The 27,964-nt window shown below is 33.7% G+C and overlaps 1 protein-coding gene across 3 annotated transcripts in view; it reads right to left on the reverse strand.

The window, feature by feature from the left end:
- Positions 1-26,956, reverse strand: part of LOC111517040 (glucose dehydrogenase [FAD, quinone]) — a 37,255-nt gene extending 10,299 nt beyond the window's left edge. Inside the window, exons 1-4 of one of the 3 annotated variants that reach the window (XM_074174191.1) lie at positions 26,799-26,898; positions 17,599-17,714; positions 6,673-6,978; positions 1,631-1,964 (exon numbers count right to left, since the gene is read on the reverse strand). In XM_074174191.1, coding sequence (XP_074030292.1) covers positions 1,631-1,964; positions 6,673-6,963 — 625 coding nt within the window. In that variant the 5' untranslated portion in view covers positions 6,964-6,978; positions 17,599-17,714; positions 26,799-26,898. Of the gene's footprint in view, positions 1-1,630; positions 1,965-6,672; positions 6,979-16,304; positions 16,457-17,598; positions 17,715-26,798 lie in introns of those variants that run through there. The other 2 variants (XM_074174190.1, XM_074174192.1) reach the window with 2 other exon arrangements.
- Between the last annotated feature and the right edge of the window lie 1,008 nt (positions 26,957-27,964).

Here is a 27,964-nt window from a genome sequence, read left to right on the forward strand (position 1 = left end):
CCGGAGAGTAAATTAAATCGATTTGATCATTTAACAGGTTGCACCCGCAATGTTTATGCTTGTGAGTTTCCAAGGATTCTAAATAATTGAGTTTGCAATTCTTCCTTGCATAGTGCAGAATTTCCGTATCGTTTAGATTCGGAAACATGTGGTTGTATGCCAAGGAATGGTTTGAAAACGTCGAATCATGTTTTTCCTAGTCTGAAGTACCTTTCATGTTCAGCATACCGTTTTTGGGAATTTCGGCCACATTGTCCCACATAAACACTCTTATACTCTGGACACTTACGCTTATAAACTCCAGATTTTTTCAACTTGTCGACCTTATTTTTGGCATTGAAAAGGAAATGAAATAACCCCGCATGTGGTCTGAAGAAACCTGCAATTATTTCTGTTCTTTTTCCAAAATATGTTAACGTTACCCATTTCTTGATTTCTGGTTGTTTGTTTCCTGACTAACTGCTGGATAGTATCTGCGTTGAAACCATTATTATGACCTATCTGTGTTATTATATCAATTTCCCTAGCTAGATTGTCTGCAGACAAAGGCAGTGAGAATGCTCTGTGCAACATTGAATTGTAGGCTGCTAATTTATGACTGTCGTTTTGAACCATCAGAAACCGCAGAAGAGCTGACACTCAGTTCTTCTGCCATCCCACGCACCATTTGTGATGGGCGTGATTTTAGTTTTATACTTGATAATGGGGTCAAACCCGAAACCGGTCGTATAAATAAAATTTACCAGTGGTATTTAGATAAAAGTATTTTTATTCATTTCATTTAAGTGATCATGAATTACCATAAACTAACCAAGTTGTCAGTCACACATATTACTTAAATTATAAATGTAGTGCCAACCCAGTTGGTATAAACATGTTTGGGAAAATGATCTCTACCATTGCTGAGTTTCTGAACCTCTCGGAACCAAAGGAATATACAGGTCACTGTTTCAGAAGGTCTTCTGCTTCTTTGCTAGCAGAATTAGGAGCAAATATAACAAATATTAATAGGCACGGAGGATGGAAGTCTACAACAGTAGCTGAGGGTTACATCGATCGATCTAGTTCTTATAAAAAGGCTGTTGCTGAAAAAATAATCCCAACAGCTAGCTCCAGCGGTACAGCATCGTCCTCTTTACTTCAAGAATTGAATGTTAATGCCCATGAAATTATCAACTCAATTGTTCAAATTATATTACAAGGCCCCTCAACATCGCAAGGTATTAATATCAGCAGTTGATCTAATTGTACTTTTTTTATTATTCTTCATAAATAATAATAATAATGTAATTGTATATACTTAATACATTTGTAACAGAATTTAATTGTATCAGTAACTATTGTTCATAATAAAACTTCTTTGAAAATTGAATAATTATGTTTTGTTTGTTGCTATTTGATCGAAAAAAGTCGTGTTGAGATACTTTCAACACTAGTGTTAAAAATATTTTGAAAACGCTCCTTTGTAAACATCATCTTTCAATACTCGTTGACAACCATTAAAAATGTTACTTTTAATGACAGTTGTACAAAATACATATTTATTGAAATATGGAGCTACAAAAACTGTGGTAAAATTAATTCGCAATTATCAGGTTATTACTAATGGAAATTATCATCATTCTCTCACCTGAATCATATCGAGTTAGTGGAAGGAAACCATTTTTTCCATATTGTCCACTATTCTGCATGTCTTCAGTTTCTAGCCTTTCGAAACTTTTGAAGTGATGTAAAACGGTTTCCCAATCCCAACCAACATTTCCCATTCTGGCCCATTCGTCGTAATCTCTTTTGTTTCCTCTAACGTACAACAAGGCATTCATAGAACTACTTCCGCCCAAGACCTTACCTCGAGGCCATCTGCATTTGCCATCTTTCATTCCGAGGCATGATTTTTCCGAAGGCTCCGGTGTATATATCCAGTCTTCATCAGTCCCTTGCACGCTGAAGAGGAGGCTGGGGATCTTAGAACAGAAATCACTTCAGATCTATTTCTTGAAGATGTTAGTCATGTGAGATGAAATAATTTTTTTAAATTGGGCCCAAAATGGGATTTCCATTTAACCAGCAGAATGTCGCACCTGAACTGTAATGAATTGAATGAAGTTCTAATTGTACGTATCCCACCATATACAGGTTGGAGCACCGAAAACATCTTTCTATCATAACCTCAACTGTCATACCTCTACCCCCACCCATGGGTAACTATCACCCAAAAAATTTGAATAGGGAAAGTAGTAAGTGCGACATCATTGAAAAGATAACTTTATAAGGAATTCGGCCATCTCAATTTTTGCTACCTAAGTTTCTATTTTGGCGCCCTCTTGCAGGAAAAAACTGTTCTGTAGTCCAAATTATGATACTTCATTTCTAAACTAATTTGACATAAATTTGATGACAATGCATTATGGAATTATTATGGAAGGGAACAACAAAATGGCGGACAAGATTTGCAATTATGGTCCGATTTGAATCAAAATTGTTGAGTGGTGATTTTCAGGGCCAAAAGTTACGATTTGTTTGTCAATGCAAAAAACAATATGGTGGCTCCAAGATGGCGGACGAAATTTGTAATTATGGTCCGATTTGAATCAAAATCAGTATGTGGGATTTTCAGGGTTGGAAATTATGATTTTGTTTGTCGATGCAAAAAACAAGATGGCGGACGATGTTTGTATTTGTGGTTCGATGCGATTCAAAATTGGATTGTAGGGATTTCGGGTACAGATTTCCAGCATGACGAAAACGAATTGAATAAAATTGAATGAAAAGCTTTTAAACGCGATGAAGAGAAAAAGAAAAACTTGCCACGAGTGCAAAATAGGTATTCTTGCGCGGTAAAATTTTGTTTCTGTTACGCACAGAATAACCTACGCCACACATCAAAAAATGTATATAATTTTCTTTTTAGCACATTAGTATAAAATCTTTCTGTTGTCAAGTTAATTGATTCTTTTTAGTCATACTGGAAACTTGTAACACCCCCATGTGCAAATTTCGAATCGAACCACAATTACAAATTTCACCCGCTATCTTCTCTTTCGCACCGACAAAAGAATCATAATTTCCGACCCTGAATATCTCCACATACTAATTTTGATTGGAATCGGACCATTATTGCAAATTTCGTCCGCCATCAAGGAGCCACCATATTGTTTTTTTTTGCATTGACAAACAAATCATAAATTGGACTATAATTTCAAATCTTTTTTGCCGTCGCGTCGTGGAGCCGCCATTTTGTTTTTTCACTTAGAAAAAGTCCATAATGCATGTAATGTATGTCAAATTAGCTTGCAAATAAAATATCATCATTTGAAATACGAAACAGTTTTTCCCCGCAATGAAATTACCTTTTTAATGATGTGTCACACTTACTACTTTCCCTGTTAAAATTGTTTGGGTGATAGTGACCGGGGGGTGGGGGAGGTACGTCAGTTGAGGTTATGATAGAAAGATTTCCATTGCTTCGAATGATTTACATTTCAAATATTTCCCATAATCGGATTTTGCCAGGGGTGTGATATTCTTCATGAATTTGATATCTTTTTTTTCGTAATATCCAAAAATAATAGAATAGTGTATGGTTTCCATTTGAAAAAATCGTGTTTCATCAGTTTTCTCGATGTTTCAGGTGGAGATTTCGACCACCCTGTGAATTATTTTCGAAAATTCGATGGACCTGTTCATGACTTGATGCTTAAGGTGTGATTCTGTGAAATTTCACATTTTCAACTGTTACTGTCTATGAGTTATGATTTTTCTGGAGTGGTGCTGTAACTGTCAAAATTTTCAGAAAAAAATTATTATCTCGAAAATTAACAAATTTGGGTCTAGACATTGTTACACAAAGTGGGTCGAAAATGTGCTGAAAAATTCAAAAATGAAATAAAATACAGGGTGTTCCATTTGAAATAAGGAAGTTGCCCCCAACTTCCGGTATAACGGAAAGAGACCGGAAGTTGAAAAGATTTTACGTTTGTTTGAAGGTGATTGACAATGTTTTGTGATGAATTTCACTAGTTCGGACTTCCATTGTCTATTATATAAAATGATTTGAAATCCCTGAAACAAGTAAAAAAGAATAATTAAAAAGAATAGTTGAAAATAACAATTATATTAAGCAACAATAAACCTGAAATGAAATGATAGTGAAATAACCTACAAGTCTTCGGATGATGATGAGTCATCACCCGAAGACGATTGTAGATACCAACAATCGAAACGTCGTGAACTAACGTGACTTGGAATCTCTACACTTTTTACTTTTTATTATTTTCTTTTTGCATTCCTTTAATTTTTATTTATTCAATTATTATATTTTTACTTGTAGGTTATTTCACTATCATTTCATTTCAGGTTTATTGTTGCTTAATATAATTGTTATTTTCAACTATTCTTTTTAATTATTCTTTTTTACTTGTTTCAGGGATTTCAAATCATTTTATATAATAGACAATGGAAGTCCGAACTAGTGAAATTGAAAAGATTTCATTTGAGAACGCCATTTTGTAAAACCCTCTACCACAAAATTTCTAGTTTTTATTTTGAATCGTTCTCCATATATTTCTAACGAACGCTCGTCGTGAAAGACCCTGTATAAGAATCTACATCTCAAGTTTGGTTACGAGTGAAACAAACTATTACAAGCAACATAAGATTTAACCGAAATTCCGTTCTCAACTGTACGTAAAATAGTCAAAAACAAGTTCATCGCAAGACGCGATGTGATACAGGATTACCAAAACCTTCAGATGTTTATCTGATAAAATCATTAAAAAAACAATATTCCTACAATTGAAATCATAAGGAAGAAATTGAATATTTCCGGCTATAACGTGAGCCGCTGTGACAAAACTCTTCAGAATTGGCTAAAGAAACTAGGATTTAGATTTTAAATAATAAACAAACGTCAAGCAGTTATGGAAAGCGAAAGAATAGTGGAATTGCATAACAAATACTTAGAACAAATAAGTAAATATAGACAAGAAACTTGGTATGACACTCACGACACAGTTACGAAAGGGTCGACTGATGGTTCGATAATGTGTAGGTCTAACATGCCTGCAAACAAAGGATCGCGACTAATCATTGTGCATTACGAAGGAAGTGAAGGATGGGTTCCTAATTCCTTGAAATTATGTGGAAAAAAACTTGAGCACTGCAATGTTGACTATCATAAGAACATGGAAGCTAATATTTTTGAGGAATTGTTTGAAAACACATTGATCTCAAATTTGGATGCGAATAGTGTAACAGTTCTTGACAACACTTCCTTTCAATCGCGACAGCTCATCAAAGTACCGAATGAAAATTTGAGGAAACATGAAATACAAAGTTTTTTAATGGATGAAAATTTGTATTTTGAAGATAACTATACCAAAAACCAACTACTTGAAGTTTTACAAAGAAACACATTTGAAAAAGTGTATGCCCTTGAGAGTATTGCTGAAAAGTATGGACACACCATACTGAGACTTCCCCCATATTTTTGTCTTTTCAATCCCATCGAGTTGATTTATGGAAAATTGAAACAAAGCATCAGGCGTAAAAATAATTTTCCAAAATTTGATAAGAAGGCAACAGAGCTAGTTAAAGAAGTATCTAATATTATCGAAGAAGACTGGCAGAAAAGGATTAAATAAGTAATTTTTGTTAAAAAAGGCTATATGGAGATTGGACACTTCCATATTAATGGTGGAAATATATTCATCATTGATTTAGATGACAGTAATAGTGAAACAGAGAATATGGAAGAGGAATTATCAAAAGCTTGCAAAGAAAGTTAGTCTCATTTGTCATCCTCTAGCGATTTTTGTCTGTCCGTGAAAACCTTCGATCTAACATTTCAAACCTTAACGGGGAGAAGAGGTCATATCGAGAAGAAGAAGAACTCAGGTACCAAAACATACAGGTACCAAATTCAGGTAATAACCAACGGTATATATGTAACAGAATCATTATACCCACATAGTAAGAAGTCATCTGAGTAGGGGCAGATGATTTCCGAACACTTAACAAAAATCGCCAGAGGATGACAAATGAGACTTTGTCGAAACGTTGCGAAATTCATTCCCACCGAGGATGATAATACACCACACGGAACAAACCCGAAAAATCATTTCATCATATTCCTGTCCGTGAAAACCTTCGATCTAACATTTCAAACCTTAACGGGGAGAAGAGGTCATATCGAGAAGAAGAAGAACTCAGGTACCAAAACATACAGGTACCAAATTCAGGTAATAACCAACGGTATATATGTAACAGAATCATTATACCCACATAGTAAGAAGTCATCTGAGTAGGGTCAGGTGATTTCCGAACACTTAACAAAAATCGCCAGAGGATGACAAATGAGACTTCGTCGAAACGCAGCTCAAACTGAATAACTTGATAGAACTTTCTCTCATACACTGAAGCAAAGAAGATGTAAAAGAAGTTATTTAATCGGATTCAACATCGGAAACTGAAAATAATTTTCCCAATAAAAATAAATAGATAGTGCGAAGATTGTAAATTTGCTCATGCAAACTATAACTGAAACTCAAACATATTTAGAGGTATCTAGTTAGAGCATACCGCAGCCAAATTAATAGAGCCAAATATATCACAGCAAGTCTAGTCACAGTATTTTCAAATATTGTTGAAAATCATCTCTAAAAATCAACTTACATCGCTAGTGGCTGAAGGATATCCTCCAGCTTCCAGGACCAACACCTTCCAATTTTCATTTTCGCTCAGCTTGTTCGCGACCACAGATCCCGCTGAACCAGACCCTATCACGATAAAGTCAAACTCTTCTCCATCCACGAGTTTGGGACCATAGTCCTCTTGGTAAGGCTCTGGTGATCCTAGCGGGCACTTTGCTCCCATGAGGGTGTTCAATAAAGTGAGGAAGAGATATCCGGGAACCCCTTGTAGGTTATTGGGGCATGGGTCATCCATACCTAGTGACTGGTCCATCTTTCAGTTGAAAATCTGTAATAAGATTTCATTATTTGGATATGTCAACTCGTGATGGAACAACCAATTTTTATGGTGAAACATACTAGGGGGCAAAATTGGTTCAAAATTTCTTCAAATTCGTGATCAGGACTACCAACTTACTATAAATACACTTTTTTCCTAAAAAAAATGAAGGTCCTGAAAAATCCAAATTTGTCTCATTTCTCATGGATACACCCCCGTATCTTCCGTGATAATTGAGGTAGATTGATTAAACTCTCGGGACTGATGAAAATGCTCAAAATACACCTACCACCTAAATGAGACTGGCCAAAGTGATACACACTGCCCGCCACTCGCGATGGAACAATCCATTTGTAAAACATACTAGGGGACAAAATAGTTAGCTTCCAATACCTGAACCCCTTCATTCTATCTGGAGAGTACTCTCAGGTATCAAAGATGCAGACATTTTCACGGATTCGTTTGGCTGTGAGATGCTATCATCCATTTCCAGCCTCTCTGAGGAAAATGTTATAGCACCACATTCTCAGATTATCGAGATAGTGTGGAGCAGTGTATGAAAAATTATCGAAGGCAACATCTGATATAACTGAGGAAGACCATTCGTAAAACTAATTCTGGGTGCCGAACATCCAAATTATATCCCAACTAGTATTGAGAGCTCTCCGATTGTTGAGCAAAGGTTCACATTTCGAAAACTGGCTCTATGGAAAGCGCTTGCATAAAATAAAGAGAAGTTGTTAAAGCTTCAAATTCTTTTCCTAAACAAATGTTGAAATACTGAAAATAAAGGAAAATTGGTTGAAAGACAGTTTTTGCTGACTAGTTGAGAACAAAACTTGGAAAATATTTTTGAGTGATCAGCAGAACGGAAGTGTACTCTTATAGGTAACACAAGTTATACCAATCTTTTGATGAAATTTATCATCATCTTCAAGGGAAAGCTACAAAATTTGTATGATGCTAGTACAATATTAAAATCATTATGAAAGGTCGCAACTTAGTGTTAGTGAGGATGGCCAGCTTCATCACGCTGGAAGCCGCTTTGAAATAAATCTATCTTTTTTTAGCCCACTTTACCTACAAACGATACAAATGAATGTAGTAATGTTAATTTTTTTGTAGTCTTATCGGTTACTAAGAAAGCACTATCAATATTATACTACCTACGAAGAACTACTAATAATGTACCAAAAAGTTCTGAAATAGGTTCTAAATGGATTGTAGTTTATTATAGTAACAACACAATATTAATTTATTTTATATTCTTTTGAAGTATAGCAGAAAAGTTACGATAACAAGACTTCAAATCATAAAATAACAATTGTCTTCAAACTACAAACGATGGAGTTGATTGTAGTTGAAATTAGATGTTTGTAGTTACCATTAAACATATCAAAAATGAATGAAATAAAATCGAGTATTTTTGAACTAAACTAACCTAACATAATCAACATATGTTATGTCACTACCATTAAAAGAGAATATAAAGAAGATTATTGAATTAAAATTTACAAAAAATCGTTATTTGTTTTAAAATTATGGATTATCGGTGTAATCCATGTGGTTGAAGAACAAAGAGACAACAAACAATTGACAATGACAGCTATTATGTGATTCAGTTTGAAAAGTTGTGTTTGTTTGTCTATGATAAAACTATGGAACAAAGGAGAACTGTTATAGTGCAAGTGTAATCAGAGATATCTGCTGCTATATAAGTAAATCGATGAGAAAACCCAAAATCAAATATGTCCAATTTCATATTAATTAACTGACAACGCCCTTATTAATTTTGAGGAAAACAAGTGAAGAGGTGTTGTTAAATAAAAGTAAAACCCTATCATAGGGAGGTACGAAATTTGCTCAAAAAATATTTAAAATGTTATACATTGTATTATTGAAAAATCAGAATTATTACTGGTTTGGAAATCATGTGAATTTTAATCAATGTCTAGTAGGAAGGCATAGATTTCACTGAGGTGATCAATGTCTGATCTTCTATAAGGGCAATTATTTGATTGTAATATGAATGACATTCCCAAAAACAATCTTTCAGATGTATTTCTTTAAATTGATGAAATTTTAGTTGAGTTATAGTTCATTTTATGACGTTCTTTGGAGACATGATTACTAAGAGCACATCTCTCAGCATGTAATCTACAATCACTTTTATGTGAACTGATTCTGTCTTTGAGTAGTCTTGACGTTTGACCAATATATTCACTACCACAATTTAAATATGGAATGAATTAACTATCGACGGCACTAAACTTGCTTTTTAAAAAATACTTTTATTGTTACAAACTTGAAAATGAAAAATTACAGAAATACAAAATATATGAAATTATACGTGTTGTTGGTTTGATGAATAAAATCTGACTGACTCTGGATGCGAAGCTTCGAAGATGTGCCCTCCTGTGAGAACTGTCTTGTCAGCATCTGGAACAGGGTGGTGGTACTGCTAGATCAGCGGGATTGCCCTAGGTGGTGAGATAATTCCTCCCCCCGAAGATTCAACTATCATGCACAGCGGGGTAGTTGAACAGTGGATAGATCGGTTACTTCATTTACTACTTGTAATTGGTTCTCTTCTTGACTTGGCTTCTTATTGGTGCAACATCGAAGTACATTTTTCCCGTACAAGAAGTAAACTATCATTGATATGATTGCTAAGTAAACCACTAAAGTCCATATACTCGGTGATTGGTAAAGTCCGCCTTGGTTGAATGTTATTTCAGGATTGTTATCAATTAGCTGATTTTTCAGGTTTTGGAGTTCTTTCAGGCCAACATCGTCCAATTGAAAGCTCATATTTACACTTCTTGGAGGGTTGCGATCTTGGTTCAATTCGGGAATCAATATTATTTGATTGCTATTGATTACATTTTCTTCATTGATTATTTCGATTTGATTCTCTTTGATTCTGCAGCCTACTGGGATGTCAATTAAATAGGATCCAATTATTCTTTGAACTTCCTCTTGTTCATTACATTGTAGGTGGATTGTCGTTTTATTTGGAAATATCGCTATCCATTGGGTAGAGTCCTCCAGTTGGTTAGCTATTGGCTTAGTAATCCTAACATCGATTTGTCTACATGTGGAAGTGTCTTCCATCTTCAGGAGTTGCAGCTCACAGAGATTTCCAGAAATTTCTCTAATCGGCATTTTCTTGCAGACATAGAATTGTGGTTCTACTTTGACACAATCGTCGCTTTTGAATGTGAAATATTCTGAGTTCTTCAGTAAAAATGAATTTTTGAGTATAAGTGCCTTGAACTGACTTTGACTATATGTAGGGATTGAATATAAGTGATAGTAATCGAAAATGTATGGATATGTGATTGGAACATGTAGAAGAAAGGTTATTCTATTATTCAGAATAAAACATTCGATGTTTATGATTTTCTCTAATTTCAAGATGTTTTCTAAAGTAATATCAATAGGAAATTGATTCTTTGCAATGATTCCGTGTAATTTAAGAAGTTCGGCGAATAAGTCAGTAGGTTTCACTATGCTTGGATGCATAATGTTGAGTTTCGCGAATGCTATGGAATTTTCAATGTCCTGTAAGGCAGAGTTGACTATTTCAAACATATCAATCATTTGGTTGAGTATATCGTGAACATATGCTCTATTTTCTTCATAACTTTTTGTTTGGAATATGGCAGCAATATGAACTATTTTTTCTTGAAGAAATTTTTCATTGTGAATTATTTGTTGAACAGTTTGATTGAATTTATTGATCAAATTGATTGAAACTGAATTTTGTTTCACAACGCTAGAAGCCAATACTTTTTGGTTGTTTTGAAGTTCCCTAATAAGTTTTTCGTACCGCTCCCCGTCTTCTGCATCGAGGTTTCCTGTAATTGATTTAAATATCGAACCAATACCATTAATCAATCCTCTTTTGATTCGTTTGGGATTTGTGATTATTTCTTGCAATTTGGATTCAGTCTTGTCTTTTGTCAAAGTCAAAATTTTGATATAATTTTCTGTTTCAGCTGAGGAAATATTATTTTTGTTTATACTGAGTGCTTCTAAAGTTTGTCCGTATTGGTCGTTCAGTTTTTGGATTTCAGTTATGAATGGATTCAGGTCATAGTAGTGTATCAGTGTGTGTGAGTATTGTTGAATTTTGGCAGTGCCCAATTTTAAAGGTATCATACCAGGATTGTTTTCCAGGTTTTTCAATGTTATTCTGTCCTGAAGTCCGAATACAAAAGGTATTCTGAAAAGAAATGAAATGAACTATTTATTAAAATCATAGCACTTCTTTCTTGGTCTTTTTAAATTGTCCATGTGTACTTTTTCGTGATTTTCTGTGGAAACTGTCTTCATAGACTCGTCTACTTTTGTGATAGTGGTCGGTTTTTCAAATTTGTTAGCGTGTTTTTGTCTCAAGTGTTTTTTCACGTACGTTTTAGAATTGGGTTTGAACATTTCTGGATTATCGCGCGTTTCATTAGATTTTGAAATAACCTTTTCTTTTCGATTCATTATTTTTCTGTTTATTTCCGCGTAAAGTAATTTAGTTTTTTCTCGGTGGTCATTTGTATAGTCATTGAGAAGAATATTGTCTATGTCGATATCGAATGGATTTTCATTGGTTATATGCCCATTAACTATATCGATGGGTTTTAATTTTGTTGCAGAATGTATTGAGTGATTGTATGCAAGTATAGCGTAAACCATTTTCGTTTGAGGCGGTGTTTTAAGAAATCCTCTAGTATTGAGAAGTCTAATGTGTTCAATGAGAGTAGAGTGAAGTCTTTCAATTTGTCCGTTTGATTGGTGATGATTGGGTGAGCAGAAATGTACATTTACTTTGTGCAGTTTGAGAAGTTCTTCAATAACTGTATTTTCAAATTCAGATCCGTTGTCAACTATAATTTGGATAGGTACGCCATGATGTGAGAAAAATATCAAAAGTTTGTCAGCTATATCGGTAGCCGATAAAAAGGGCGAATGATATGCTTGCGCGTATTTCGAAAAACTGTCTATAATAGTAAGAAATTTATTTTTTTCTAAAGTATAAACATCAATGTGGATAATTTCGAATGGTTTGGTGGCTGTCGGGGTTATATTCATTTTTGTTTTGATAGGATGTCTTTCGTATTTACTTCTTTGACAGATTTCACACTCGTTAATAAAGGTTTGGATAGAATCTTTCATATTGGGCCAATAATAAAGGGTTTTGAGTTTTTGTTCGGTCTCGTCAATGCCTCTATGATTACTTTTACCTTCGTGATATGCTTGTATCAGTTCTAAAGCTTCTTTTTTATCTGTGACATCGATTAGTTTGAATTTACATCTTTTAAATTTTAATGAAGGCCATTTGAAATTTTGTCTAATTACTTCACAAAATCGTTCATAATTATCTGAGTTTTCAAAGTAAAGATAATAAGGTATGTTAGGTGCGATATATTCTTTTACAAAATCGATTACGTCTCTTTCAAAGTTATTTAAGGAAAGCTGAACAGTCATTCTCTGTTTCTTCTCAAATAAGATCGTTATTTTTGGTTTAGATGGTGAATGAAGAACAGATTGAAAAATAATTTGGTTTTGACCAAAATTTACCGGGGTTTCTGAAATGGGTATTTCAACAATTGGATTTTCCTCGGTATTAGTGTGTACGGTAACTTCATCAATTTCTTCAATTGGGTTTAGTTCATGTTTCTCAGGAGTTTGAGTAGATTCTGTATCGGCATTAACTATCATAGAAATATTATCTTGAAGAGGTTTACCTATTTCTAATATATCCGAAGATGGTTGGTAGTCTGGGGTATTTAAGTTGGGGTTAACACTATTTTGGTTATCAAAAGTAATAGAGGGGCCGGCTAGACGTTCGGACTCTTCGATTATCTCGTCTACTTCTTCCCAAAAAGTCTTTGACTCTTTTGTGTGTAGTTCAATGCGTGAAAGTGCATCAGCATTCGTATTGGATGACCCTTTTTTGTAAATTATATTATATTGATATTCTTCAAGTTTAATTCGCCATCTTAGCAATTTAGAACTCTGGTCTTTCGTTGAAAATAGCCACTGGAGTGGTTTATGATCCGTGACTATATTGAATTTCCTGCCAAAAAGGTAGGGACGAAAATATTTGGTTGCCCAGACAATAGCCAATAGTTCTTTTTCTATTGTGCTGTAATTTGATTCGGAGTCGTTTAGAGTCCTTGAAGCATACGCTACTGGAAGGTCTTTTCCAATAGGTCCTTGGCTCAAGACCGCACCCAAAGCTACGTTTGAGGCGTCCGTTGTTAAATTGAACGGTTTAGTAAAATCTGGATACTGAAGGATTGGTTCGTTAATTAGTAAATTTTTACAAGTTTCGAAACACGATAGAAATTCTTCGTCGTGGATGATCTGTGCACCCTTCTTCAAGCATTTGGTAAGTGGTTTCGTTAATTTCGCGAAGTTATTAATGAATCGTCTATAATATCCTAACAGTCCTAAAAATCCTTTAATTTGTTTAGTTGTTTTTGGAATAGGAAAGTTCGTTATTGATTTAATTTTATCCGGATTTGGTTTGACACCGTTCGGAGTAACAATATGCCCAAGATAAGCCACTTCTTTTCGTAAAAATTCTGACTTATCGAGTTGAATTTTGAAGTTTGACTCTCTGAGTCTTTGAAAAACTGCTCTTAGCCTTTCAATATGCTCTTGGAGAGATGTGGAAAAGATGATTATGTCATCTAAATAAACTAAGCATTTTTCGTTTTGAATACTTCTAAGGATATTCTCTATCACTCGTTCAAAGGTCGCGGGAGCATTCTTGAGACCAAAAGGCATCCTGAGGAACTCGTAATGCCCATTTTCGGTATTGAATGCTGTTTTTTCGATGTCTTCCTCACGCATTTCAATTTGGTGGAAACCGCTGGCAAGATCTAAAGTCGAAAAATATTGGCATCTACCTAGTTTATCTAGTAAATCGGTTATATTTGGCAAGGGATACTTATCATCAATTGTTTTCTCATTAAGCTTCCGGTAATCTACAACAACTCGCCATTTTTGTTTACCGGAGGCATCCATTTTCTTAGGGACGACCCAAATTGGGGACGACCAAGGTGAACTACTAGGCCTTATAATTTTTTGATCTAACATTTTTTGAATTTGTGTTTGGACTTCTTTTTTGTGAATGAATGGATATCTGTATGTCTTTGTATAAACGGGTATTTCGTCAGTTGTCTTTATACGATGTTTAGTTTTATTTGTAAAAGTGAGCGGTTCATCCTCATTGTAAAAAATATCAGAAAATTCTAAACATAATTTTTCTATCATTGATTTTTCTTCGACATTCAAATGGTCAGTTCTAATATTAGATAAGTCCAGTTTACGTTTGTACGTCTCATCAAAATTGTTGAAGTTAAATTCTTGTATGCATGTTTTATCAAATTTTTCAACGACAATAGGTTCAGAGAAATCTAGTGTAATCTGATCCGTACTGTTATTTAATATAGTTGTTAGCGCTTCTCCGTTTCTCGCGATCGACAAACTCTCTGGAATTTCGCAGTTGTGTATCTTTTGATAAGGAATTATAATTTCACCGTCGCGTACAGATGTTTTTATCTTAATTACTTGTTCGTTTCGGGGAAGAATGGTAATGAGATTCAAATCATTTTTTATTTTATGATCATGCAATTTGATTTGTGAATGAGGTGTTGTCAAAAATCCTTTGCTCAAGTTAACATTTGCTTGAAGTAGTTTCAAGTTATCAATACCTATCAATCCATGAAATGTATTGTGAAATCTGAATAAATAAAATTTCAGATTTCCAGAAACATTAAATACTTTTGAAATGGGAATGAAAGCACTATGTTTGTGACAAGATTTTTGAAATACGGTTGACACTATGAAAGGATCATTTTGGATTCTATCGGGGTATAGATTATAAGCTAGATTTGGATCAATAAAAGATTTAGTCGAACCTGTATCGACTAAAAATTTCAAATTATATTCAGGTAGAATTATATAGGGTAATCCACTAGAATTACTTGAATTTAAAGATATTATCACTGGTTCTACGTTTGATTGATGTCTTGGTTTATCAATTGAAAATTTTCATCAGGATTACATTCAGTATTTTCGAAATTTTCATACTCGCTCTGATTTTCAACTTCAGAATCTAGTGAATAATATTCGACATCATTCGTTTCTGTATTGAAAAGTTCTTCTGAGATAAAGTTTCTTTGTTGAGGTCTACTAGGAAATGAGGGACCTGGTTGATTTCTGTTGAACGTTTGCCTTGTTGAAACACTCATAGGTGTTTGACTGGGAAGATTCCGATTGGGATTGGGCTTGAAAACGTTCTGGTTATTAGTAGGTTGTTTGAAAACTTGAGAATTTCGGAAAAATTTTTGTTGTGGAACATTAGTTCTTGGTTGAATATTTATAGGCTGTGAAGGGAAATTGTTTTGTGGATGGAATTGATTATTTGGATATCTATTTTGATTAAACGATTGACGATTTTGGAATTGATCGTTTCTTGTATTGGCATTAAAAGAAGTTCTTGGAAAATGGGACTGATTTGAATTTTGATTAGAATTTGATCTTATTTGGCTACTATTTTGTCTTACAGAAACTCTGTTTGATTGGTTTTGATAATAATTGATATTTTCTTCTTGAATGATGAATTGCAAAGCTTCATTCAAATCAATAGGTCTCATACAACGAATTGTAGTTCCTAAAGGTTCTTTTAATCCAGATAGAAACGTTTTTAAAGCTAATGAATTATATAATTTGCGTTTTAAAACTTTCGAATTTTCGTCTGCTTCATGAGAATCAATATAGCAACAAATCAGATTGAGAATTTGCAAAATTCGATCAAAAAATTGTTGAGGTTTTTCAGCCGGGTATTGTTTCATCATAACCATGTCTCTATTCAAACAAGCTTCATCGCGTTGATCCGCAAAATTCCTATACAGTGTGTCTTTTAAAATATTCCAAGTTGTGACATTTTGAATATTCACTACTAATTTAGCATTTCCTGTTAGTTTACTAATCAAACTATTCAATAGATATGTATTTTGGAGTACTCAAATATCTATTAAGTTCATTTGGGTTCCCATCGAATTGTGGAACACAATTTAAATATTCGGGTTTGAAAACATTTGCCATTTCTGAAGAGTTTGAAATATTCAATTCTGGGTTTTGGTTATAAGATGTATTATTACTATTGATTGGAATTGATTGAGAAATTAAATTAGTTCGATTTGAAAAGGGGTTTACAAAAACTCGATTGGTTCTTGGATTTGGGTTGGAAATAGAATTGTCTGAGTCAGCTAAAGACAATGATTGAAAAATATTTTCAAGCGACATAAAATCAGAGTACTCACAGTAAAAGCAAGATTTTGGCCATCGCTTTCTTAACCACTATAAGGAGTCTGCCCTGGTTCAGCGATTTTGTCTTCACCAAGTGTTTCTTCCTTGCAGAAGGGGACGATGAAGTTCCTCTTCTCGAAAACAGCTTCGGTATGGAGTTTTCTGCAGGTCTTCGATTGACTGGGTTTCCTGAAGTTCTAGGAGCCGCTCTGCTTTCAACACCAACTTGTTCTGTTCACAAAGGTTCGATTGCCAATTAATCATTGAAACGAAAATCACTCGTACGATACGCGTAATTCTGACAATCCTACTGTCGACTGCGCCAATTAACTATCGACGGCACTAAACTTGCTTTTTAAAAAATACTTTTATTGTTACAAACTTGAAAATGAAAAATTACAGAAATACAAAATATATGAAATTATACGTGTTGTTGGTTTGATGAATAAAATCTGACTGACTCTGGATGCGAAGCTTCGAAGCCCTCCTGTGAGAACTGTCTTGTCAGCATCTGGAACAGGGTGGTGGTACTGCTAGATCAGCGGGATTGTCCTAGGTGGTGAGATAATTAATGGAATAGATTAAATGAGATCGGAAGTTAATAGGAGTTCTATCTTTAGGTTTTGAAAATAATTTATTAATAGTTAATATGGTTCTGAAAGCTGTTTTTACATTTAAATTTTTAAAATACTGCATAACCTAGGTATCATATGTCAGTGATACATGACACTTGTGTCCGGAAATGCTTCCTTTCAGAGATACAGGGTTTTGAAATTGAATTTTTGTTCGTTGTTGAAAAACAACTTTTACAAAAAATCAATTATTAGCACGAAATTTGGAACTCGGGGTTTTTTTTTGGCGTGGAAAATCATTATTTCGTATTAATTTTCATGTAACATCTAGAGGATGCTGCGTACACTGTCATTATTTATTTCAAATTGACAGTAAACTTTTGATACTTTTCAATAAAAAACCTGATTCTCACACCTTTTCCAAATAAAAAAGGTACACTTTCTCAATAACGCTGGATATTTACATAACGATACATTTACAATTTTGAAGTTGCTGAGAACATTATAAAACTCAGTATGTTGTGAATCTCGTCAAAATAAACAAATGTTTTCTATAAAATGTTTCGTTTTCGAAATACACATAACTAAAATTGCAAAAAAATATGACATAAACAAACCATGTTTTGAAAAATTTCAACACATTGTATCTCCACATATATTCAGTGGGCATATTTGAAGACTGGATATAAATCAAATTAACCATAAGAACAATTTATTCTGGCTAGTCTTGACTTACCTACACTGTAGGTTAATGTACTGACACCTATCAGAAAACGACTATTCCCCTGGCTAATGTAGTATGTACGGCTCCTCAAAGTTTGAGGAGTGCCTAGAAGATGACAGTACGACCAGCTGTTGAAAGCACTCGCAGATAAGTAATTAATAGAAGATATAACGCTTCAAATCCTTTTTGTGAAATTTAATGTTAAAATAAATATATAATATAGTTATTGTGATTCTTATGTAATCAGAAATTATTATTGAACAAAATTGGGGTAAATTTTTCCTGTACTTACGTATTTTGGTGCGTAGATTACGAATCCGAAAGAAAAAAGAGGCGCTCTCCCTCATTTAAAAAATTACGGCCCTTCAAAGTTCAGAAAAGGGCAACTTTTCAGCCTTCTTTTTCACCAAATAAACTATTTAAAAACACAAGCATTTATTCACTAGGTCACCTTTACACCTTATTCCTCCTACTTTAACACTTTTCACTTCAATAATCAAAATTTTTCTTATAAAAATGTTAAAAAATGTACGGAGCTGCTTTTTGGTTGCATGTCACTGTATTTTACGTTTTTAAGGTTAATGATTGGTTGGTACGACTGCAGTCAATAATCCTAAAGTAATTCAAATGTTTTTTGCTTTCATTCTTCAGCTCGTAAATTGGTTTTTGGCACTTTTCTTAAAATTACATCAAATGTACTGAGCTTTTTTCTTCGGTATTTTCATAATCTGCTTTCTATTGCATCTATACCATAAAGTGTCATAATTTAATTTGCACTCTTCATTGCAATTAGTACAACGTATTGTTGCTGCAAACACTCCTACTTGAATCAAATATAGAATTAAATTATTTCTTACTTTCACTAAATTATGAATTTCGTTCAAATTCATTTTGTATTTTTCTCTCGCGTCAAACTAAAAATTCAAATCTACGAATTTAAAATAGTAGGTGACGACAAATACCAACCGCTTTTTTCTGAAATGTCACTAGTATCTAACCTACAAATATAAGAGTGTCACCAGGAGAAGCATTCGTTTTTAAATTAGGTTTTTTATAAGAAAAATTTTGATTATTGAAGTGAAAAGTGTTAAAGAAGGAGGAATAAGGTGTAAAGGTGACCTAGTGAATAAATGCTTGTGTTTTTAAATAGTTTATTTGGTGAAAAAGAAGGTTGAAAAGTTGCCCTTTTCTGAACCCGTAACTTTTTCAATAAGGGAGAGCGCCGCTTTTTTCTTTCGGATTCGTAATCTACGCATCAAAATACGTAAGTACAGTCAAAAATTTTTTCAAAATCGTCGGGTGTCCACAAAATGAAAATTTACCAAAAATGGTTAGCTCCCTAACTATATTATTGAAGGGGAGCTGTTGGAAGGTAGGTTGCACTATACCGTTTACTTCAACTATAACTAACGTTACTGCAGTTTTGTCCTATGAGGACATTTTCCAACGTATACACTAAGGTTAATACACTTTCTAGACTCAAACGAAATAGTCCGCCGATAGCAGTTTGGATTTAGAAATGGTTAGTCTGCCACTTATGCAATGTGCTCGGTCATAACAGAAGTAACTGAAAAATTAGATGCTAATAAAAAATGTATCGCAGTGTTTCTTAACTTATCGAAAGCATTCGATACCGTGAATCATGAAAAGCTCCTCCATATACTGGAATGTTATGGAGTACGTGGGACAGTATTAAATGTCTTTCGCAGTTATCTCTCAGATAGAACACAAATAGTTAAACTGAATGACACCTTAAGTGATCCAAGAACGATAAAAATAGGAGTACCTCAGGGCACAGTACTTGGACCTATTCTCTTTTTAACATATATCAACGCATTCTTATCTTCATCAACAAATGCAAAAATAATATCGTATGCGGATGATACCGTCATGTTGTTTAATGGCAATATATGGACTGAGACAAAAGATTTTCTGCAAAGAGATATGGAAATTGCCAAAAACTGGTTGGATAAGTACCAATTATCCCTGAATGTCAAGAAAACACACTATATTGCATTCTCAACAACAGATGTTAATGGACCCTCCTTCAGTAGTATAAAAATTAAGAACATCAAGGAGGAAATCACAGAGTTGAAAGAAATCAAGTACTTAGGGGTTATAATAGATAAAAACTTAAAATGGAGTAACCATATTGACTATCTAACAAATAAAGTGAGGAAGCTTATATATAAATTTTATCAACTACGAGATATCCTCTCTAAAAATCTCCTTTTATTAATTTACAAATCACTGGCCGAATCACTCTTTCGTTATGGTATTCTAGTATGGGGAGGAATGTACAAAAATGCTCTACAGAAACTAAATGTCATTCAAAATTTTATATTAAAAATAATATATAGGAAAACAAAACGTTATCAGACAACACTACTTTATAATGAAGACGTTGGTGACATAAGATCTCTATATTTTCATAGCCTATGTATATATGCCTACAAATACAAGCGATATCAGAACCATCCTTCACATAACTATACAACCAGAAGTACTACAAACCATCACTTAAGAATTCCCAACTGCAACAAAAATATTGTTCATAGATGTTTAATATATACTTTACCTAAAGCATTCAACCTTCTTCCATCCAGTATAAAAGAAAAAAAATTCAAGAAATTCAGTGTTCTGTCAAAAAAATATATTTTTCATAATTATTACACCTTTCTAAAAATACTGAATAAATAAATTAATGCAACATTTACACTTCTTTGCTGACATACGCTTATGAAGTTTTCATTATGTTTTAATATCATTCCTAAGCCATTTTGTTACAAGACTTATTTGAAATCCGCATATATAATAGAGTTGCACAATACAAGTGTTCAATCACTTAGGTGCCAAACTCAGTAATGTAATCAGAAATTAGTATAGCTAACCAAATCCTCGATTAACTTGCTGAACTATAAAATGTATAGTATTTTTCCTAGTAAAAATGTAGACGGAATAATGTTGGGGATGCAGTAAAATTGCTCTTTGTTATATGGTCGAGCTTTTGAGAATGTATATTCCCTTTATCAAGACATTAACTTGAGATTATAGTAAAAAGTCGAAAATTTCACTGAGAAACACAAACTTAGTCCTTTTCATTATGTAGAAAAGTGTCACACATTAAATTTTTTATGGTTTAAAGAAAAAATATATATAAAACTTATTCAGAAGTAACATTTAGAGGATTTGAAATTTTATTTTAACGGCCATGCATGGCACTTACTAGTGGCGTGGTAGCAACTAGTTGCTACCACTAGTTGCAACTAGTTGCTATCACTAGTTGCAACTTCTGAACACGTATTAGCACACCTAGATAATGACAAATGAGATTTTGTCGAAACGTCGGTGAAATTAGAGATAATATCACATACACGGATCAAATACCCGGAAAACCAGTTTAGCATATTCCTATCCGTGAAAACTTCAGATTTCATATTCGATACCTTAACGGGGAGATGAGGTCAACCAAGAAGAAGAAGAACTCAGGTAAAACTCAACAACATTTAAGTAGTAGGTAGTAGAGTGTTTATGGACCCTCTATATCTGAACACGTAACGAATACCGTTTTACCAGTATAGTAAGAAGTGAGTTGAGCAAGGTCAACAAAACTTCTGAACACGTATTAGCACACCTAGATAATGACAAATGAGATTTTGTCGAAACGTCGGTGAAATTAGAGATAATATCACATACACGGATCAAATACCCGGAAAACCAGTTTAGCATATTCCTATCCGTGAAAACTTCAGATTTCATATTCGATACCTTAACGGGGAGATGAGGTCAACCAAGAAGAAGAAGAACTCTGGTAAAACTCAACAACATTTAAGTAGTAGGTAGTAGAGTGTTTATGGACCCTCTATATCTGAACACGTAACGAATACCGTTTTACCAGTATAGTAAGAAGTGAGTTGAGCAAGGTCAACAAAACTTCTGAACACGTATTAGCACACCTAGATAATGACAAATGAGATTTTGTCGAAACGTCGGTGAAATTAGAGATAATATCACATACACGGATCAAATACCCGGAAAACCAGTTTAGCATATTCCTATCCGTGAAAACTTCAGATTTCATATTCGATACCTTAACGGGGAGATGAGGTCAACCAAGAAGAAGAAGAACTCAGGTAAAACTCAACAACATTTAAGTAGTAGGTAGTAGAGTGTTTATGGACCCTCTATATCTGAACACGTAACGAATACCGTTTTACCAGTATAGTAAGAAGTGAGTTGAGCAAGGTCAACAAAACTTCTGAACACGTATTAGCACACCTAGATAATGACAAATGAGATTTTGTCGAAACGTCGGTGAAATTAGAGATAATATCACATACACGGATCAAATACCCGGAAAACCAGTTTAGCATATATATATATATATATATATATATATATATATATATATATATATATATATATATATATATATATATATACTATACAGGTTTGAATATCTAGAACTCAAGCTCTGAATGAATTTAATAACATGAAAAAAATAGTTATTTATAATGTTTTTTTCTTTTAACTTGTTTGGTTTGATATTGCACGATTTATGAGTGAAATTCTGCATCCAATGAAAAAATAATTTTCCATTTAGCAAAAAGTGATAGGTACATACATTTATTTCGTTAAAAAATATTTGTTTGGACACCTTCTAATGTACAAAATTGAAACAAGATATCTTTCGTATATTTTTATCAGTCGTCAAATGGATTTCGCTTTGAAAAAATGACCATTTTTCGAAAGAAATGCTCATTTAAGAAAAACTATTGAACTTAGCTATAGGGAATACTTAATGAAATTTGTAGAGGTTTCGTTGGCGCTTCTTATGGATCAATAATATACAGGGTGTTCTATTTAATATAAAGAAGATTTTGCAAATTTTCATTTACAATATTTGGCAAGCGGTTTTTCATACCCTGTATATCACAGGTCGATTTCAGATATATCGTTTGAGAGAGTTACCAATGTAGAATATTCGACCAAAAAAAAAATTTCAACTGGACTTGGCACCACTTTATAATTTCAAATATTCTGAGTGACGAATATTGGAAAAAAAAACCTGTCATGCTAGATATCTCGAAAACCATCAATATTTTCGAAGTGCAGATATACATAAAGTTTATTTTATTTTCTATGAAGAAACCGAAAAAGCGATAAAAAATATAGGTTGCCATTTAAAAAGACACAGTTGGGATCCGCCCAGAAAAAATCGAACACCCTGTGTGACCGCCAATATTTTTATTTTGTCGAGCTCGAGCAATAAGGTAATATTATAGAAAATTAGATTCCTATCTGCTTCCTATATAGAGATATGGAACACCGCGCCACTGTTGCAGGACCCTGTATATACAGGATGTTTCAGAATTCGACGGACAAACTTATACCACGTCATTCCTCTTGCAAAATGATGAAAAATGAGGTAGGACATGTGTGTCCGGAAATGAGCCGTTTCAGAAATACAGGGCGTTGAAGTTGCAAAATAAAAAGATCCTTTTCGTCGTAGCTCCCGGACTAAAAGGAATAAATTAATGAAACTCAGCAAATCGATTAAGAGCTAGAATGTGTTTCCTCCAGTGGTATGTTTGCTTCAGTATCAGTAGCCAGTGGCGTTCCAGCGGGGTAATAGCTTATATTTCCCCCTTATTTTTTACGCCACCGACTTTATATCCACAACCGTCTTTTTTTGAATTCCTTGATCAATTTTACGTAAAAACCAAATAAACATTCACTATGAAAAAACCAGTAGTTTTCGAGAAAAATTGAGTTGAACTGATAGGTGCATTCTCATATGGGAATATTAATAATCGAGTAAAATAATCGAAATTACAAAACCGAAATTATTTGAACTCTTTCATCATTCTACCATTCATTGTGTGCTTGAAAAATTATTCACTTCGGCAACATATTGCGGATTTTCTACCATTTTACCAACTTTTTTTGCAGATATGTTGTGAGCCCGCAGACCTACTGAATGGCTTTACTTCGAGATTTATTTTTTAATAAAATGTTCCATCCAAACGATTTTCAGAGACAATTACGAATAGTTGGCAAAACTGAACTCAGAATGTTTTATCGAATTATCTTCTCTCACTGGGTAAAAATCCAAGTTTTATCGATTAACCAAAATACCATTACTTGTTTCAACCTTAGCCATCTACAATGTTTCCTGGGCATATCTATTATAGTTTTGTTAGATAACTGTACCGATATTCTCGAGTTCTTCAGCCACTGGTTGAATAGTTTCAGAATACATTCACGTGACTTATAATAATCTTTGATCCACCTAAGCAATGAGGATTACTTTATTCATTGACAACAATAAATTTGTTAGGGGGCTGTGGAAATGAAATGAGATTCGTATGACACTTCCAAGTTAACGTAGCTGTCAGAAAGTATTTGATTGTGTATTTCGTATAATAAAAATGAATTTTACATTCGAAGAGTTAGCGGACATGCACCTTATTTATGGAAAATCGGGACGAAATGGAAGGTTGGCACAAAGAATGTATCGTGAAAATTTTCCTGGAAGAAATAGAATTCCTAATTGGAAAACGTTCGAAAACGTGGACAGAAGACTCAGGGAAACAGGAAGTTTTTTAATTACCAGAAGGAATGCAGGTATACAGAGAACTGTAAGAAATTATATCACAGAAGAGGAGATATTGAACTATACTGCTGAACATCCGTCTGAAAGTAGTAGATCTATAGCTAGAGTGCTGCATGTGTCTTCATCATCTGTTTGGAGGACTTTGCATGAACAGCAGTTATACCCATATCGACTGAGAAAAGTTCAGGCACTGAAACCAGAGGACTATCCAGATCGAATTGAATTTTCTCGATGGTTTTTGAGTATGTGGAGAAATAATCCGGAATTTATCAAGCAAGTGTTATACACTGATGAGGCAAAATTCACAAGGGAAGGTATTTTCAATTCTCGCAATAGCCATATTTGGGCCGAGGAAAATCCTTTTGCTATTCATCCTCATGGCTATCAAACAAAATTTTCATTGAATGTTTGGGCAGGAATAGTAGAAAACCGTTTAGTTGGTCCTTATCTTTTACCAGATAATTTGAATGGGGGCAATTATAGCACTTTCTTGGGAGAAGTATTGCCTGAATTGTTAGAAGATGTTCCTCTGAATATCCGGAATGGAATGTGGTTTCAGCACGACGGTGCTTCTGTTCATTTTTCGTTAGCTGCTAGAGAGTACCTAAATCGGAAATTCGGTGACAATTGGATTGGTCGAGGTGGACCCCACAAATGGCCTGCCAGATCACCAGATTTGAATCCTGTTGACTATTTTCTTTGGGGTCATATGAAGTCACTGGTTTATGAAACAGAACCAAAAAGCCAAGAAGAATTAGTCGCCCGCATTCAAGCTGCATCGATAACGATTGCCGAAAATTTAGAATCATTTGAAAAAGTGCGATTTTCTATGTTGCGCCGTTGCAGATCGTGTATAAGTGTTGACGGAAAAAATTTCGAACAATTACCCTATTGATTATTCATCAGATGTTCTCATTATTATTCAAAAGCACATTTGAATTTTCAATGTAAATTTCAAAAAGAAATTCGTGTTTATGACTCACTGTTCTAGAATTTCAACAGTATTGTTTCTTATCACATTATCTAAAATATGTGTAGAGAAGGTATATTTTGAACATGATATTTCTACTCGAAGATGAATTATGAGTACCGACATCCAACTAAGATAGACAACTTCCATTTCTTCATTTATTTAAAAAACTTCATTTACTGACTAGAGTTAGCGAAGATCTTATCAGATGGTTATTCAAATAAATTGACTTCTTCCAAATACATTTCTTTTTTTCAGGCGTATAATTAGAGTCTACTGGTAAAATTTTGTTTTTCGGCTTCATCTGTATACTTTGAGAATGTTTTTCATTTTCTTATTAATGAATATTCTTCAAGATATTTACGATTCTACAAAGAGAAGTGTGATTTCACGAATGGGAAAGACAGGATAATTGTGAACAAAAAATAATTTTCCCAAAATCCAGAATAATGGTGTTATTTTAGGATTATTGGAGCCTAACTCAGTCGAGATTCCGAATGATCGCAAATTTTATTTGGGGTCACTTTTTTTCCGATCACAAAGTCACTCGAAGATCTGAGAACAATGAAAACATTTCAACAATGAAATCTATTGACAAGCACGAAAATAAGCCTCAAGAGTTATGATTTGTCATTACAATATGCTAAACATAACAAAAATTGGTACGATGATAGAAAACCCACAATAATTACCATCACTTGCAAGCACTAAATTAATGGTAAAATCATAAGAGAGTTCAAATAATTTTGGTTTTGGAATTTCGATTATTTTAATCGATTATTCCCATATAAGAATGCACGTATCAGTTCAACTCAATTTTTCTCGAAAACTACTGGTTTTTTCATAGTGAATGTTTATTTGGTTTTTGCGTAAAATTAATCAAGGAATTCAAAAAAAAGACGGTTGTGGATATAAAGTCAGTGGCGTAAAAAATAAGGGGGGAAATATAAGCTATTACCCCGCTGGAACGCCATTGGCTACTGATACTGAAGCAAACATACCACTGGAGGAAGCACATTCTAGCTCGTAATCGATTTGCTGAGTTTCATTAATTTATTCCTTTTAGTCCGGGAGCTACGACGAAAAGGGTGTTTTTATTTTGCAACTTCAACGCCCTGTATTTCTGAAACGGCTCATTTCCGGACACACATGTCCTACCTCATTTTTCATCATTTTGCAAGAGGAATGACGTGGTATAAGTTTGTCCGTCGAATTCTGAAACACCCTGTATATATATATATATATATATATATATATATATATATATATATATATATATATATATATATATATATATCATATCATATTTATCATATTTATTGTATTGCTATCATTTTCAATTGTATAAAAATTGTATATTGATTTTGAGAATCGTATTGTTACAGTGCTTTTGTATAATATGATTATATTAAATTAAATTGAAAATTAAATTCAAATACATTTGTTGAATTATAAGTTTGTGTAAGTTTGAATATGTCCTTATAGAACGAAACTGCAGTAACGTTAGTTACAAATAGAAGTGGTAAAAAACATAAAAAGATTTGAAAAGGTTTTTTTTGATTATCTCCGTGAATGAAATATCAGAAAGGCATCAACGTCTCTTGTTTACCTTCATATTCATCTTACCTGAAAGGTAGGTTTGAACTCCACAGAAACCTGTTGTACACACCTCCAATCCACGTGTAAACTAGTGAACTCACCAAGGCATGTGTAGAATCGACTATCAACGTTATGATAATTTCTCATTGTCAACGCTATGAGATACCTTTCGGCAAGCTTCGGATGAGAAACGAACGAAAGCTGTTCTGTCTTATTTTTATCTTGCTAGTTCATAGTGATGGACATACTCGAATTATTTTAATGATTAGTTATCGAATTGTTCGAATAATCCAATTATCATTGGAGTTATAAATCACTCGCGCGGTAGAATTACTCAAAAGAAATCGATAATACAGTAGTTGTTCAGTATGTGAATGTACCTCATTAGATTAACTTGTGGTTTTGACTGTAAATTGAAAACAATGTTTTATTTCATTTTTATACAGGGTGTCCCATATGAAACTCCGCGGGCAAATATCTGGAAAATGAGAGACAATATCCATTTTCGTGAAAGCAGATGATTTTGATGTCAAAGAGGACCTTATTTACGTAGGCGTATCCGTTAGGGCGTCGCAACACCGACGCCATTTCATTTAGATAGTAACCCAGATTTTTCAATTTGTTTTTTAAGTCTGCATCAAATTCTGAATTCAGCCATATAGCACACATACAGTTTCCCTTGACTACTGATGCAAAAAGGCAATTTTGCATATTATAAAGAAGGTCATGAATAAGTCAAAATGTATGCAATGATACGAGTTTGAAAAAATAAATCAATCAGTTATAATTGCATTGCCTGTTCAGTTTCATCCAATTGTGTGTTTCTGTAAAATCGCAGACAATACAAACTAAAATAAATGTTTCAAATTACCAAAAAATATTTTACTTTGACCATAACTCGACCAACATGATGATAACGAAAACAATTAGTGATAACATGAATAATTTCAGTAGGTGTTCGAACTGCATTCCTTCACGCAGAATTCACATATGGCATCTTTTTAGTAATTCTCGATCCGTGTCTCTTGAGATATGGAAGCACAAATATTTGGACGCTAATAAGCAATACAGTGTCAACCCACATAATATCATATTTAAAGATTTTGATGTCAACTGGTAGTTAATCTGCTTTAGTACGTTTCGCAAAAAAGTGTCATGTGATTTAAATCATTTGAACATTAAAAATTATGAGA

The sequence above is a fragment of the Leptinotarsa decemlineata genome, unplaced genomic scaffold, assembly GCF_025532065.1.
Source record: "Leptinotarsa decemlineata unplaced genomic scaffold, Ldec_3_MD MMD2_tig00000505_RagTag_RagTag, whole genome shotgun sequence".
In the NCBI taxonomy this organism is placed as follows: domain Eukaryota; kingdom Metazoa; phylum Arthropoda; class Insecta; order Coleoptera; family Chrysomelidae; genus Leptinotarsa; species Leptinotarsa decemlineata.